At 44.2% G+C, this 15911-nt stretch overlaps 1 protein-coding gene across 1 annotated transcript in view; it reads left to right on the top strand.

The window, feature by feature from the left end:
- The window catches only part of Phlpp2 (PH domain and leucine rich repeat protein phosphatase 2), a 67627-nt gene extending 56025 nt beyond the window's left edge, over positions 1-11602 (top strand). The window contains exons 14-19 of the mRNA XM_028768611.1: positions 1150-1312; positions 2004-2134; positions 2649-2759; positions 3340-3534; positions 4899-5130; positions 8943-11602. Of these exons, the coding sequence (XP_028624444.1) occupies positions 1150-1312; positions 2004-2134; positions 2649-2759; positions 3340-3534; positions 4899-5130; positions 8943-10097 (1987 nt within the window). The 3' untranslated portion in view covers positions 10098-11602. The remainder of the gene's footprint in view (positions 1-1149; positions 1313-2003; positions 2135-2648; positions 2760-3339; positions 3535-4898; positions 5131-8942) is intronic.
- Positions 11603-15911: the final 4309 nt, after the last annotated feature.

Below are 15911 nucleotides of genomic sequence, written 5' to 3'. Positions count from 1 at the left end.
AGTTGTACACACACATACACACAAATAACTTTTCTGTTTGCTTTTATTTTCAGTTCCTTTAAGTGTCCATGTATTATCACATAATTAAAAAAAGAATAATTTTCTAAGCTTACTTATTAAATGTATGAGTTTTCTGTGTAATATAGGTGTGTGTGCATCTTGTGAGGAGGTGTACTTGCAAAGTATGAATTTCCTAGCAGTTGAAATTGTTATGTATTAGAAAGGTCAGGTGGAAAATTCATACAAAGTAGTAATTTGAGGAACTGAAGATGGCTTAGCAGTTAAAAGCAGAGGACCTGGGTTCAGTTTCTAGCACGTGCATGGCAGCACAGAACTGTAAGCATCTATCCTCTTCTTGGCTCTGTGAGCCATGCAGGCAAACACAAATACTTGTTCAAAACAAACAAACAAACAAACAAACAAATAAAGTAAGTCTTAAAATCATTTTGAAAAATCTGGTGGGAAGTTTAGTGAAATTGTAATAGTAATTCTTTCAGATTGCTAGTACTATTGGTGATTTATTTTCCAAATTTTACACATTTATTGCTTCCAAAGAAATTAGAGAAGTTTGTTAATGGAGACATTAGGCTTAAGATATTTGGGTTAACATGTATAAAGTTTTGTAATCAGAGTGGTGCAAGTAGTTGCCTTGTCCCTAGCAGGGTGCTGTGTGTACAAGAACTTGGTGATTAGTGGTGAGGTGCTACCAGTTGGTACCTGTAGACGTGTAAAACGGCAACGAGACATTGTTCAGCTTCTTCAGTTTATAGCTGACACAGTCAAGGCCCATTGCCATTGGCTTACGTAGGATTTTACAGCCTTGTTAGTGCTGCAGCAAGGAAGGCACATTGCCTTCTACAATGGGCCAGTACTTTTTCAGGGACTTCCTGTAAGTCAGAGAAGATGCTTATGCCCACCTCTATAAGGAAAACAAGGGCAGTGCCAGCCTTGAAGCCCTGAGTGCTGAGTAGCTGTCATGTTGACAGCAGCTTTGGTTGCAACGGTGAACCGAGCATGGCTGATATCTGATTATTCCCTTCTCACAAGGCTCTCTGCAGTAAGCCTGCTGTCTCTCCTCTGTGGCTGACAGTGCAGATTGGCAGCTGCCCTTTTCTGATGCAGCATTGTGCTTGATGTTTCTTGTTTCAGCAAACTAAATAAACTGGAGCAGCTGGAAGAACTGAATGTAAGTGGGAACAAGCTGAAAGCTATTCCCACAACCATAGCAAACTGCAAACGGCTGCACACCCTTGTCGCACATGCTAACAACATCAGCATTTTCCCGGAGATCCTGCAGCTGCCTCAGATTCAGGTACTTGGATGAGATAGCCTGCCATCCTCACTGCCGAACAGCAAGGGTGAGAGTGAGGTGCCTTTCTTGACAGAAAGAAGCGAGGAGTGTGAATGAGACGGCTTCCCTCTCAAGACTTTCTCCTGAGCTCAGGTTTCCTCCCTACCAGGAAGATTCATTGAGGGACAGAGCTGTGTGTGGCTGTGCTGTTTTCTGATAGCCCCATATAGGGCACAGTCCTGTGTTTTCTTAGGCCCTCCCTCAAATGGCCAAGTCAAAACCCCATTCCTCTGTTAGGTTCCTTTCTGTACCTTCTTCCCTATACACCCCAGAGGTGAGCATTCTCTACTGCTATAACGAGAATCAACCAGCTTTAACACAGGTGTGGAGGTGTGGCCTGGAGATGTTTGAAGAATATTGACAAAACTGCTACTTAAACAACATGCAACTTGGCAGCTGCTTTGCAGACATTTTTATAGCTTTGCAAAGCTAATATGTACTGCCCATGAATATGGCTGAATCTCCCCTTTTCTTCAGAGATAAAGAGTGGGCCTTGTTTTCTTCTCATATGCTCACTTTAAAATCTTAGTGTTCTTAATTCATTCTTGGAAAGAAATAAGTTCCCAATTGAGGCTATAGGGGAAGATTGAATATTTGGGACTAGAGGTTATAATATAATGTATTCTTTTTTGATTTCTCTGTTTCTTCTCAGTTTGTAGACCTGAGTTGCAATGACTTGACAGAAATACTAATTCCAGAGGCTCTGCCTGCTACTTTACAAGACCTTGATCTGACAGGAAATACAAATCTGGTTCTGGAACATAAGACTTTGGACATGTTTAGGTAAGAAAAAAATTTGAAACTGAATTTATATGTTTCAGCCGTCAGTGGGTCATCTTTAGATTGTGGAAATCTCAGTCAATTAAAGGAACAGAGTAGATTAGGCCAGAACACACCTAGCTTCTCGTCTTTGGTTCATTTCTACTGAGCTACACACCAAATCATTTTACATGGCAGGCATAGATATATGTCTGGTGGCAGAAGCCACATTTTAACATTTAAGTGACGATACATATGTACTGTTTCAAGATTTTTAATATTGCTTAAAAAAGTAGACACAGTAAAAACTTAGCGGTCTTTGTGATGTCTTAGTCGAGCCTCTGTTTAGCTTGTGTCTCTCTGACTACCTTCGGTTCTCCTACATCAAAGGGTTATCATCCCACTTTGATTTGTTCTTTTTGGAAAGGTATCTTTATCTGTCAAAAGGTGACTTTCTAAAAGTGCATTATTATGATGATAGTTCTGATAAAATAGAGAAGAGAATATGATTTAATCTTCCCTTCTTCACCTCCCACAGCCATATCACAACACTGAAAATTGACCAGAAACCTTTGCCAACCACAGATTCTACAGTTACATCAACCTTCTGGAGCCATGGACTGGCTGAGATGGCAGGGCAGAGGAATAAGTGAGTCTGTTGGCCCTGGAGACAGGAGAGAAAGGCCTCTATGACCTCCTAGGCCTGCTCTGCTGCTCACCGATAGACTGTGTTGTCCTGTCTGTCTCACCATCATAAGTCTCAGAGCGTCAACGTGAGATAAGATCCTCCTAAAGCCATGATAAAGAGAGAGAATAAAATGGACATGTAGCATGCCTGAACCCCCTTGCCTTAGGATGCTGCCTCTGTTAGCTGCTGCCTGACTATCTTATCTAGGACCCTCCTTCTTACAGACACAGACTTACTATGGTGCCTGTCTGTCTCAATTAATACTTGTTTTTTTAAAGGTTTATCTATTTTATGTATACGAGTACATTGTTGCTCTCTTCAGACACACCAGAAGAAGACATCAGATCCCATTACAGATGGTTGTGAGCCACCATGTGGTTGCTGGGAGTTGACCTCAGGACCTCTGGAAGAGTAGTCAGTGCTCTTAACCACTGAGCCATCTCTCCAGCACCTCAATTAATACTTTTTAAAAGAAACTTCCTGAAGAATAATCTTTGCTAGTAATCTTGTCTTGTGCTTCTGTCTCTCATCCTCGCTCCAGACTCTGCGTGTCCGCTCTGGCTGTGGATAACTTGGCGGAGGGCGTGGGGGCTGTGTACGGCATGTTTGATGGGGACCGGAATGAAGAACTCCCTCGCCTGCTGCAGTGCACAATGGCGGATGTGCTTTTGGAAGAAGTACAGCACTCAACAAGTGACACAGTTTTCATGACCAATACCTTCTTGGTATCTCACAGGTAAGCAGGTGGGTCAAATAATCCCTAGCTCCACTTTGCTTCTAGAAAGTAAATCTCAGAAGTTGAAGGTCATTGCTTACAGATTGAGGATCAGAGAGATAATACTCCTTCCTGTACCACATTCTCCTGGCATCAGCAGAGTGTGGTAGTCGTTCCTCTTTAAAGAACGGTGGAGTCATTTGCCCACTCTAGTGGCATCTGGGAGGGCTAGCACAATAATGCTAAAGGTTATGTGCCTGACTGTGAACACTGAGGGGAAGAAGCCCGTATGCTTTTCTAAGATTATCCAGTTAGCTGATACCTACAGAAGGCCAACAAGCACTTGTCGGATTTATGTTAGGATAATTATTATTGGGATTTATCCAACTCCTCTTCCTTATTAACATGTAAGCCATTTACAAGCAAAACCCTTGCATCCCAACTCCTGAAAACCTTAGTAGCAGAGAGTGCCTTGCACCTCAGGTAGGCAGCCTAAAGGAGGCAGAGTGCTGAGATTATAAACAGTCAAGACTGGAACAACTTGTAGCTGAATCTGGTTTTAATCTCACATGTTCAACAGCAGGATGTTGGGAAAAGAGTCCATGTTTTCAGTTGAATTGAGCTAGAGACTTGGCAGACTAACAGTTCGGAAGAGGGATCTCTGAAGTTTGTATCTGCCAAGGACCAAGAACTACACAGTTCTCATCCTTATCTTTCAAAACAAGCCAAATAGGTAGAAATTTTATCAAATTGATTTCTTAAAGAGAGAACTTGCTGGGATTTTACAGTCAAGAAGTATGAAAAGGAAATTTGAAACTGGATCCTTCTAGTGGTATGTGCAGTATGTTCGTTTGCATTTTCTCCAGGATGCTGAACACATGGCCTCTCTCTCTCAAGGAACTTACAACCCAGGTGTTTCTCAAAGTGTTTCCCAGCATTCTCAGAATACTTACGAGAAAATTGTTAGACATGCAGGGCCAGCTTCTTGCCCCAAATCAGAAGCTCTGTGGTTAGAGCCAGGCCCCACATTCTGCTCTAGTTGTGATCTGTGACCAGGCCCTCTATGTGCATGTGATGCACTGAAGTCTGAAAGTTCCAGAGTGAGGACATCTCTGGACAAACACAGAAATGGTAGAGAAAGATGCCTCTATTGTGCCATGTAATCCCCTTTAAAGTCTTTGTAGCTGAAAGTGGTAGGCTAGACTCCTCCTCCTTACCACCACCGTCACCACCACCACCACCGTCACCACCATCACCACCATCACCACCACCGTCACCACCGTCACCATCATCACTACCACAAGTATCTGTCATAGTTGGATGAGGGTGAGTAGTTCACCATAAAACTAGTTGCCATGTCTTCATTTTCTTTTCTTTCTACACAGGAAATTAGGAATGGCTGGCCAGAAGCTAGGTTCCTCTGCCCTCCTGTGCTATATTCGACCTGACACTGCTGACCCAACAAGCAGTTTTAGCTTAACTGTAGCCAATGTTGGCACATGCCAAGCTGTCCTGTGCCGAGGTGGGAAGCCAGTCCCTCTTTCTAAAATCTTCAGCTTGGAGCATGACCCAGAGGAAGCCCAGAGGGTGAAGGACCAGAAAGCCATCATAACAGAGGTACCTCTTACTCTCTGCCAGTCACGCCCCCTTCCCAGATCTACTGAAAGCTGTTTGAATAGAAGCAGAGAGGGTGTGGTTTCTTCTTCTCGTGACTTGTAAATTGTGTCCATCCCCTGATACAGGCTTAGTACATATGGCTTCAGTGTCAGTATTGAGAGAAAGGTATAGGCTGATGTGGTGATGCTGTGAATCCCAGCCCGTGGAAGGGAAAGACAGGTGGATCTCCAAGGTCAGGGCCATCCTGGTCTATATAGGGAGTTGTGGACAGCCAGGACTACATAGTGAGACCATGTCTCAGGATAAAGTAAAGCAAAATTTACTGAGCAGTTAGTGACTAGCAAAAAGCAAAAATGAAAAGGTATAGTTAATGGCTGGCCGATGTGAAGGTTGTGGTTGCCTTAGCCGGTCATCAGCTCCCCTGGCTTTGTAATTCTCAGCAAACCTGCTGCGAAGCAGTCTCCACCTTGTTCTTATGCACAGTGCACAATGTACTGCACTTGTGATGTCTTTATAACAGTGTTAAGCAGCTGTCTATAGTTTCTCTTCTCTTTTAGAAATCAGCATAACCTTTTGCCTCTGCAATTAGTAGTTATATGTGAACATTGTTTACTGCAAAAAAAAAAAATCAGGTCTTGTGCCCATTTTAAATTGGATTGGTATTTTGTTTATGGTTGAGTATTAAGAGATTTCTTCGTGTATTTTAGAAAGAAGTCTTTTATTAGATATGTGCTCAACAAATACTTCTCCGTCTGTAGTTCATCTTTCTATTCTCCAAGCAGTGCCTTTAGCAGAGCGGTTTGCAATTTGTTGGTTGTGACCCCTTCAGGGGCTGAACGATCCTTTCAGAGGGGTCACCCAAGACCATCGGAAAACACAAACATGTACACTGTGATTCATAATGGCAGCAAAATTATAGTTATGAAATACAACAAGAATAACTTTATGGTTGGGTCACTACACATGAAGAACGATGTTTAAGGGTTGCAGTGCTAGGAAGGGTGAGAACCACTGCTCTAGAGAGAAGAGAATCTCCATGTTTCTTATTTATTATTACGTGTGTGCATGTTGTGAATTAGGAGGGTGGATGCACAGCCACACCCTGTGTTTGGAGGGTAGAGGACTACTTTCTGGAGTCAGTTTTCCCCTTTCTCCTTTACATGGCTTCTAGGGATCCAGCTCAGGTCTCTTGGCCACACAGCAAGTGCCTCTACCTGTTGAGGTCGTACTTGCAGACCTGAGGTGTGCTTTGTTTATTGGCTAGTGTTCTGTTTTGTTTTGTTTTAAGACAGGGTCTCACTTTGTAGTTCTGACTGTCCTGGAACTCTGTAGGCCAGAGTAGGCTTTAAACTCTGCCTGCCTCTGCCTCCTGAGTGCTGGGATTCCTGGCATGTACCACCACTACCTGACTCTTCTGAGTAGTTTTAATGACTAGAATTCTGCCTGCTTTTTGTTTCATAGTGTTAAATCTGAAACTACACTGACAAACCCAAGATTTCTCATGTTTTTGTCTACTTCATCTTGTAGAAGTTGTATAGCTGTAGAAGCTACAAAACATTTGGATCTGTGGTCTATTTTGAATTAGTTTCCAGAAAGCACAAACTCTTGAGTCTTTCTTTGTTTTGCTCTTGTAATTAAATTTTTCTCAGTCTCTAAAGTTAATTTTCAATTTTTTTTGAGAATTTTATACATGAGTATTATACATTATTTCCATTCCTCTTTGTCCCTAACTCTGTTTTCTCTCTCCCTCAAATTCATGACCTCTTCTTCAATCAGTTACTGTTCTACACACACACCACACACACACACACACACACACACACACACACACACACACACACACGGCCTGATAAGTTGTTTGATGTTGTGGGCATGCGTGCCTGCCTGGGAATGGTTCTGGTGTGTAAGAGGACAACTTTGGGAATCTGTTCTCCTTCCACATGGGTTCTGGGGACCCAGGCTTGAGTAATCAGGCTTGCATGGCAGTTCTCTTAATGCTCCCCAGCTCTGAGTCCTGATCTTAGTGCTCCCAAGCTGAGTCCTGATCTTAGTGCTCCCCAGCTCTGAGTCCTGTGTTTTGCTTGCTTTGTTTTGCTTTACTTTTGAGATAGGGTCTGTCTGTGTAGTCCTGGCTGTCCTGGAACTCTCTGTGTAGACTAGGCTGGCCTTGCACTCCTAAAAATCTGCCTGCCTCTGCCTCTTGACTGCCGGGATTAAAGGCAGGAGTCATAGGCCTGGCTTGGGATAGATTTTTGTTTCATTTTGTTTTGTTTTGTCTATGACCAGTTATTCTAGAACCTTTTCTTTTTTAAAGAAAGGATGAAAAATCTTGAGAGCTAGCTCAGTGGTTAAGAGCACTTGGTCTATCATGAGGACTAGAATTTGAATCCCAGCACCCACAAAGACTTGTTCATTCTAGCTCCATTCCCTCTTCTGGCTTCAACAGGCACCTATATATCCATATGCTCATACCATAGCCATAGATTTGTACATACATACACACCCCCAGGCGCACACACTTAACAAAAGAAGAGGGGGAGACGCATCATTTCCCTTTACCAAAGGCCCATTTCTTGGCTGTTTTATCAGAGTTGCGCTCGAGAACTGTCCACTTAGATTCTAACCAAGGAAGCACACAGTCAGCTAGTGTCTCTCTGTGGCTGCTACTGCAAGGACTGTGGACTAAGAATGCACCACTCAGTCAGGACAAGTGGAAGATAAGTCTATTTTTACAGAATAATATGTTTTATAGGCAATAATGTTTAGATTTTTCTAAGCTTTTAGACAATTGTGAAGTATTTTGTGTTTGTTTTAATCATAGACATGTTATTTGTCAAGTACTATGCCTTCATATTTTAACCTGTATGAAGGAAGTGCTTTTATTTTTATTTTATATGAAGAAAATAAAGCTTAGCATTTGTGCCAAATTCTTATAAAGCCATACATAGTCTTCCCTTTACTCAGAGAATAAGGGCAGCTGTTAAATCAGTATCTTGGCGCTGTTGGACATTTTATTTGTTTTTTGTGAAGAGGTATCATATGAAAGTGTACAGTGTGTGCCCATTGTTGTCTGCAACCAGGAAGACTCCTTTTCCTCTTGGTTTAGACTCACTCAGTGTCTGTCGGATCCGTTCTTTCTCGTCAGTTTCAACAAGACTCCCCTTTCTAGGCTCAGGAACCTTGGGATGTGTTTAATGCTCCAGCATCTAAGATTCTCTGACCCACTTGAAATCTGTTTCGTTCCATTGTGCCATTAGTGAGTGATCATTCTCCCTTCTGAGTTGGGAGGTCTCAAAAAAAAAATACTTGTAATGGCGGACTAGTGACAGTTTCTGTTTATTGTTTCTCAGATACATCTCTCTATGTGAGATTATGCTGAGGTCTGTCTATGTTAGAACAAGCATCTTTTGAGGTGGTTCTGCCTGTTAGTTGCTTAATTTTAATTGGATTTAACTTTAATCTTTGGTATAATGATATGACATTTTGTTTTAAACTTCTATACATTTATTTATTTTTTTAGTTCAATTATACTGCTCCTAGGACAAATAATATTACATGTAAGCTTGATTTTACTATAAGAATGGCTCATGGGTTCATATATTGAATGCTCAGTCCTCAGGGAGTGGCACTATTTGAGAAGGATTAGGAGGTGTGGCCTTGGTGGAGGAGGTGTGTTCGTTGGGAGTGGGCGTGGAGGTTACAAAAGCTCATCCCAGGCCCGGTTCTCTCCCTAAACATTGTGATTTAGAAAAGGCCTCAGTTGCATATCACTATTGCTTTTTTCTCAGAGTTTGTGTTTTTCTCACCTCTAGGACAACAAGGTGAATGGAGTTACCTGCTGTACTCGGATGCTGGGATGTACATACCTCTACCCGTGGATCCTCCCTAAGCCCCACATAGCTTCCACCCCACTTACCATTCAAGATGAGTTGCTGATTCTGGGAAACAGAGCACTGTGGGAGCACTTGTCATATCTGGAAGCTGTCAATGCAGTGCGTCATGTACAAGACCCGTTAGCTGCTGCTAAGAAGCTGTGCACATTAGCACAGAGCTATGGCTGTCAGGACAACGTGGGGGCAATGGTGGTTTATTTGAACATTGGTGAAGAAGGCTGTACCTGTGAAATGAATGGGCTCACCCTTCCAGGCCCTGTGGGATTTGCTTCAACTGCAAGCATCAAGGATGCCCCCAAGCCAACCACTCCTTCCTCTAGTAGTGGGATTGCCTCCGAGTTCAGCAGCGAGATGTCCACCTCAGAGGTGAGCAGTGAGGTGGGCTCCACAGCTTCTGATGAGCATAACACTGTGGGCCTGGAGGCGAGCTTGCTCCCACGGCCAGAGAGGCGCTGTAGTCTGCACCCAGCGCCCTCTTCGGGCATTTTCCAGCGCCAGCCTTCTTGTGCTACTTTTTCCAGCAATCAGTCTGACAATGGACTGGACAGTGACGATGACCAGCCTGTTGAAGGAGTCATAACCAATGGCAGCAGGGTGGAAGTAGAGGTGGACATCCATTGCTGCCGAGGCAGAGAGCCTGAGCACTCCCCTACTCTCCCAAAGAATTCTTCCAACCCCTGTTCAGAGGGACATGCTAGGGGGTTGGGTTTTGGGATCCGAAGACAGAACAGTGTGAATAGTGGTATACTTCTGCCAGTGAACAAAGACAAGATGGAGTTACAGAAGTCTCCCTCCACTTCTTGTCTGTATGGAAAGAAACTCTCCAATGGCTCCATTGTGCCCCTAGAAGACAGCCTGAACCTCATTGAGGTGGCCACAGAAGCACCCAAAAGGAAAACTGGCTATTTTGCTGCCCCCACTCAGCTGGAACCAGAGGATCAATTTGTTGTCCCTCGTGACCTGGAAGACGAAGTGAAGGAGCAAATGAAGCAGCACCAGGAGAGCAGGCCTGAGCCCGAGCCCAGGGAAGAGGACCGGACAGAGCCCCTCGAGGAGTTTGATACGGCACTGTGATTATACCTCAAGCGGACACAGCTTGATTGGGGCTATGTGGGATTGGGGAGGGGACCTTCAGGAGATGTTTGCCTCAGTGTTTCAAACCATAGATATGTGGAGTAGAATTTGGAGCCAAAAAGTTGAGCACTAGCGGGGTCTGGCTCTTGGTGAGCTAGTCCCACCCTCAGTGTTAACTTCATATTGAACCTTCGTTGGATCCCCAGAGCTGCTGGGAGACAGCAGACATTGTTCTGTCAGTCCTGCCACCTGCCATTAACCCTTTCTCTCCTAGGATCATTTGAGAAATTGCCTGCCTGGGCAGGAAAGGGACTTTTTCTGTGGAGGAAGTAACTGAAAGCTGATTCCCTTTACTAATTGCTGCTGATGGATCTCTGTGACAAGAGAAATCACCTTATCTCTCAGACTAGTGGGGTGTGATGTGACTAGTCACATGGCTTTTTATTCTCTAGGAGAATACAGCCTATCAGACGATGTCTGCTGGAGATACAGAACCAATCAAGCAGGTGATTTATGTAACGTCATTTAACGAGAGCACTTTTCATTGACTGTGAACCTTTTATTTTTGAATCTGCACTCAGAGCCAATCTTCTTAGAGGCAGCCCAGCTCCTTTGTCCCTAGGTAGAAGTGATTGAGCATTGGAGCCTCTTTGAGGGTACTTGGGAGGGTCCTGGAGATTGATCTGTTGTATGTCAGACTGTGAAAGCTCCTGAGAAACTTGGGGTGGGAGGATTTATGACGGGGAAGCAGTAAGAACTAGGGCTTCTTCCCTAAAGTCAAAAAGAAACTCGGCCCTGGATATGCTGACCCTGCTAGGATCACAAGGCAGGGACTTGTGGACTGCCTCTTTTCCTAAATGTGGGAGAATTGGCAGCCAGCCTCTTGACAGGTAGGCTGACACCTTGACCTATAGCAAGGGAGTGCAACAGAAGACCAACTAGGAACATATGTGTGGGCAGACAGATCTCACAAGTTAGACTTGCTCCTCTCTCTCTCCCTCCCTCCATCCCTCCTCCCTTCTCTCCCTCCCTCCCTCTCTCAGGATGTTTTCTAGGATGTTGGTAGTGAATGCTCACCCTGTTTTGTTTGACACTGTGCCCTTCTGAAGTACTGCTGATTCCCCTGACATGGTTCAAAGTACTGGGCTTAACACAGGGGAAGAAAGACTATTCAACTGAGAGATTGCTAAACTTACAGAAAACCTGTCATTTTTTTCACATTCCTTTTAACCCTAGCAAATGACCACTTCTTGTATATTTCTGTTGCTTTTTCCATTAGATTACTTAGGAAACTAATTCCTATTTATTGATACAAATTTTGGCATTGCTTGGTTTTACTCAGTGGAAAAATGTGCTTTGAAGTTTTAGAATATTGCACAACTAAAAAATAGATTGGAGCAGCCTTTAATTTGCTTTATAGAAACAAATGGCTAAATATAAGATTGAAAGTGTATATTTTTCCTTTGTGTTTGAGGAGGGAGTTTCTGTTTAAAGCAATACTAAAAACCAGATAGATAATCCTGTCTCCAGAGTCCCTGTGCTCATGCGCAGGTCAGTGGTTACACTGGGGTGGGGTAGGGTGGGATGGGGTGGGGGAATGCTATATCACTCCAGTAGCTGCCTAATATTCAACCCTTAAGAATCTGAACGTGGCCCCCAGGTTGTCGTGAACACTCAGCTTCCTTTTGTCAGACTGCTGTCAGGTACCGGAGAGTCAGAGCTCGGGTTGAGTTTAAGGCGGGGACACAGTAGCTGACACAGTGTAGGTTTGCTAGAGAGACGAGAGACCATGTTGCCACCTGATTTTTCCACCTTATTTTTCTATGGGGAAATTGAAAAAAGAGAGAAAGAAAGTGAGAATGAAGGAAAAGCACAAGGCGCGGATGATGCAGGGCAGCCTCGTCCTCAGCAGAGCCTTTGAGCTATGGAACCAACGGTGGTGGTGAGGAACCAGTTACGTTGAGAAATAGTTGTCTTTTTATATGTGAACTGTTTTCTTATCCTGTTTGTTTACCACCCCATTCACTAAAGTCACCTCAAAGCTCAGTTCTGAAGGGGCCTTGGCAAACACAAGCATACTTACCTTCTGGTTGGCGGAGCTCTGGGCTCCCAGTGTCCTTTGTGTGGAGTTCTCAGGGTTCCTTAGGTTGTGTTGAGAAACCTCAGTGTAGGCCAAACCAAAACGGATGGTTCTGGTTTTGTAATTGTCTTTCTTTCATGTCCTATTATATACTCTGTATTAAAGAACAGAGGGTTGAAAGGCCATAGTCCATTTCCTCAGACGTAACTTACACCTCTTGTAGCCGTGCAGTGATTTGCTGATGTTTTTTATCTGAATAGGCTGTTAGGTGAGTATTGACCCCTTCCCTTTACCCAGAGGGTATATTCTCCACGTAGTCAGAGTACAGGTTACTTCTGACACAGAGAACCTACCCTCCCTCCATGTGAATCTTGATCTCTGCCCACATCTCCGATTAATTTAAACAAATCTCTGAGGCCATGTGTGGCACAGTGGCATACACCTGCAAATCTGCACATGGGAGGTTAAAGCAGGAGGCTCAGGAGTCAAGGTTAGCTTTGACTACAGAGAGAGTTCTAATCCATTCTGGTAAACATGAGTCCCAGCCTCAAAAGCAAATAAACAGGGTTTCTGAAGGAAGAACACTCAGCTGTGGGTGCAGCTCAGAAATCTCACAGGCAAAGAGTGTCTGTGGCCCCAGTCAAGGTTTGACCGAGTGACAGATAACTGGAAATGACAGTGTTGGTAGGAGATAAAGTGAGGTGCCACCATGGAGTCGTTGACTACTCCCGACACAAGCGAGGCTTGACGATACTACTGTGGAGTTTACACGTGCAATAATCAGTGAATCCCTTTCCCTGGTGGACAGAAGAGCTGCCTGCACAGCTCGTAGTCTCTGGGTGCTATTACCGTGCGTTTAACGAGTGCTGTTTTCCAGGCAATTAGATTGGGCTGAGCTTCTGAACATCAAACTGTGCTCTTCCTTCTGTGTGACCTTCAGCAAAAGCAGGTACTTGGGAACCACAGGCTCACCTTCTCTATCTATTCAATAATTATTAATGAAGAGACCTCCATAAGGGGGGAGCACTTGGCTGTTACTGATAAATGTACCAATTACTAAAGAATCTGTCTCCAAGCCATCCGGTGATGTCTGCAGCATCACCGTACAATTGTCTTGTGTCACTTTTTACTTCCCTTTGGGTGGAGCCTTTTAGACTCCCCAAGGCAGGATAATCTTTCTCTCCAGGTAGTAACTGCCCCATGGTTGGGCAAGCACTCCCCAGACTGAGAGAACCAGCTGCATCACATCTGCTCTCTCCCGTCCGCGGTGACCAGCCAGTCAGCATTAGCTCCTTGTGTCTAACTCTCGCGCACCTCTCCCAAATGCTATCTACCGGGTTTTCTCACTGTTGCCAGTGGATGTCATCCAAACAGTGGGCTCATATCTTATGGTTTTTGTGCAATCATTGTTGTATTGTAGTCCTAAGACTCATTATAGTGTATTTTTGATATTTTTGAAATGTGTTAAATTTTTTAATTCAATAATATGAGCCAGAGCATGTTGCAGCAAATCTATTGTTTGTAAAAAATAATAATAAACAATAAATAAAATGGGATATCTTTTCCATGCCTTTGCTTTATAGATATTTTACAAGGAACTGTAAATATATGTATAATTAGGTTCTTTACTAAAACTCTGTTTAGGACTTTTCTACTTTGGGGGAAAAGAACATGGAAGACTTTTTTTCCCCCCTTTGGTTTTTTGAGACAGGCTTTCTCCGTGCAGCCCTGGCTGTCCTGGAACTCACTCTGTAGACTAGGCTGGCCTCGAACTCAGAAATCCGCCTGCCTCTGCCTCCCAAGTGCTGGGATTAAAGGCGTGCGCCACCACTGCCCGACTGGAAGACTTCTTTTATGACACCGTGAAGCTGTGAGTTAAGACAGTGGGGAAAAAAACGCTTGCTTTATTGTTGAGCACCTCATACAGGTATACAAGGAAATATGATCATGGCTGTTCCCCATTTCTGCCCTCCAGCTTACCCCTCTCAACCTCATTTTATTTTATAACTTCCTGCTAGGTCCAGTTACTGCTGTCCATCGTGCATGGGTGTGGGGTCCGAATGTGGGAAACCTCCAAAGGAATGTGTTTCCCCAGTATGAAAATAGTGTGAGATTCTCCCCTAGTATGAAAATAGCATATATATTTCTTTCTACTAGTCAGCTTTGTGTCCTTACAACAAAGTATCTGACACAGGCAGTTAGTGATGAGAAAGATGTTTGTTTACCTCACAGAGTTAAGAGCATACTTGGAAGTTCTAGCAGACTTGTTTTTGGAGGACACATGGAAGAATGGAGAAGCAAGGGGTCACTGCTCAGCCAGATAGACCCGGTCAACCCTAGCGATCAGTGGGGTCATGTTTAAGCCAGACTGACCTCATTTCCTAGTTCAGTCTTGACGGTTAGGCATACAGCATTGGTTCAGTTCTCAACTGCTCACCACTGTGGATAGCAACCAGGAGCTTCCCAGGAGTCCCATCTGCCACAAGCATGCTTCCAGTGTTCTAAGAATCTTCCAGTAGATCCAGCTCCTGAGAGCACCAGGCATCTTATGGGCCAAGGCTTCAGTGACAGTGGGCTCCTGGAGAACACAGCCCTCACCCGATCCTTAACACCGTTTTGCTGGACTAGCAACAAAGATGACTCACTAAAGATTCTTCTTAGGTTTATTTTTGTAGAAAGGCACTTAGGAGGTGGAGGCAGGAGGCTCAGAAGTTCAAAGGCAGCCATGGCTTGGCTTGGGGCTAGTGAGACTTAAAGAACCTCACTACAGGCAAGGCAGCATAGTTGTTAAGTGAGGGCTATTAGCTGAGGAAACTGGGTTATGAGCCGCCACATCTCCTTAAGTATATCACTACTGTTGGCAACACAGGAGTCAGGTAGCTAGCCCGTGGATTTCAAACAAGATCAGCCACCTCTCAGTCCAAGTAAAGGCCATGTTGAAGTCATCCTTTAGGCTTCCTTTTCATCTGGCATCAACATTTTAAACACTTGGTTTCTTGGCAGCCCACTGAGCTCTTTTGGTGTGCAAGGCAAACACTGTGCCTCCCCACCCCCCCGTCTAGATACCTCAGTCCCATGAGACACATACATCAGATGGGCTGAGATGGCACAAACACTTAAGTTTGTTTTCCAGTTCAGTGGTATTCCCTGGTGTCCCAGAGGTCACAGGGACTTGTCTGTTACTTGTAACACACCTCTAGTATGACTTGGAAGGCCTGGGGGAGGGTTTAAGAACTATTTTTCTTTTTATGTGTATGTATGTGTGGGTATGTACACGTGTGCCTGTGGGGTCCAGAAGAGGATGGCAGATCCCCTGGAGGTTTAGTTATGGGAGCTTGTGAGCCACCCGATTGGATGCTGGGAAAAGCAAATGCTTTTAACTGCTAAGCCATCCCTCTATTCTGTGTCCAACTCTTATCTCTGCTACTTACAGGTTTCGTGATTGTAGGAAAGTTAGCCTGTTTAAAGCAGTTTTTGTCATTAAACAGAAGTCACAGCATCTGTCATCAGTGCCAGAGTGATAGACAGGAAGTGCTTCTTTGTCATTGTGCAGGAGCGTCATGCAGTGAGTCACTGGTAAGGAGTATCGGTCCTCGTCCTTCTCGGACCTTGCCTCCTCACACGAATCACAAGTCAGCGTAACCGGATGTATGGTGAATCCTATCAGGTTTGCTAGAAGGTTTCCAATACTGAACTCTGGACTTGGGGCAGTGTGATCAGTCACTCACTGATGG

The sequence above is a fragment of the Grammomys surdaster genome, unplaced genomic scaffold, assembly GCF_004785775.1.
Source record: "Grammomys surdaster isolate TR1022 unplaced genomic scaffold, NIH_TR_1.0 187, whole genome shotgun sequence".
Taxonomy (NCBI): domain Eukaryota; kingdom Metazoa; phylum Chordata; class Mammalia; order Rodentia; family Muridae; genus Grammomys; species Grammomys surdaster.
This window is presented reverse-complemented; position numbering and strand designations above follow the sequence as displayed.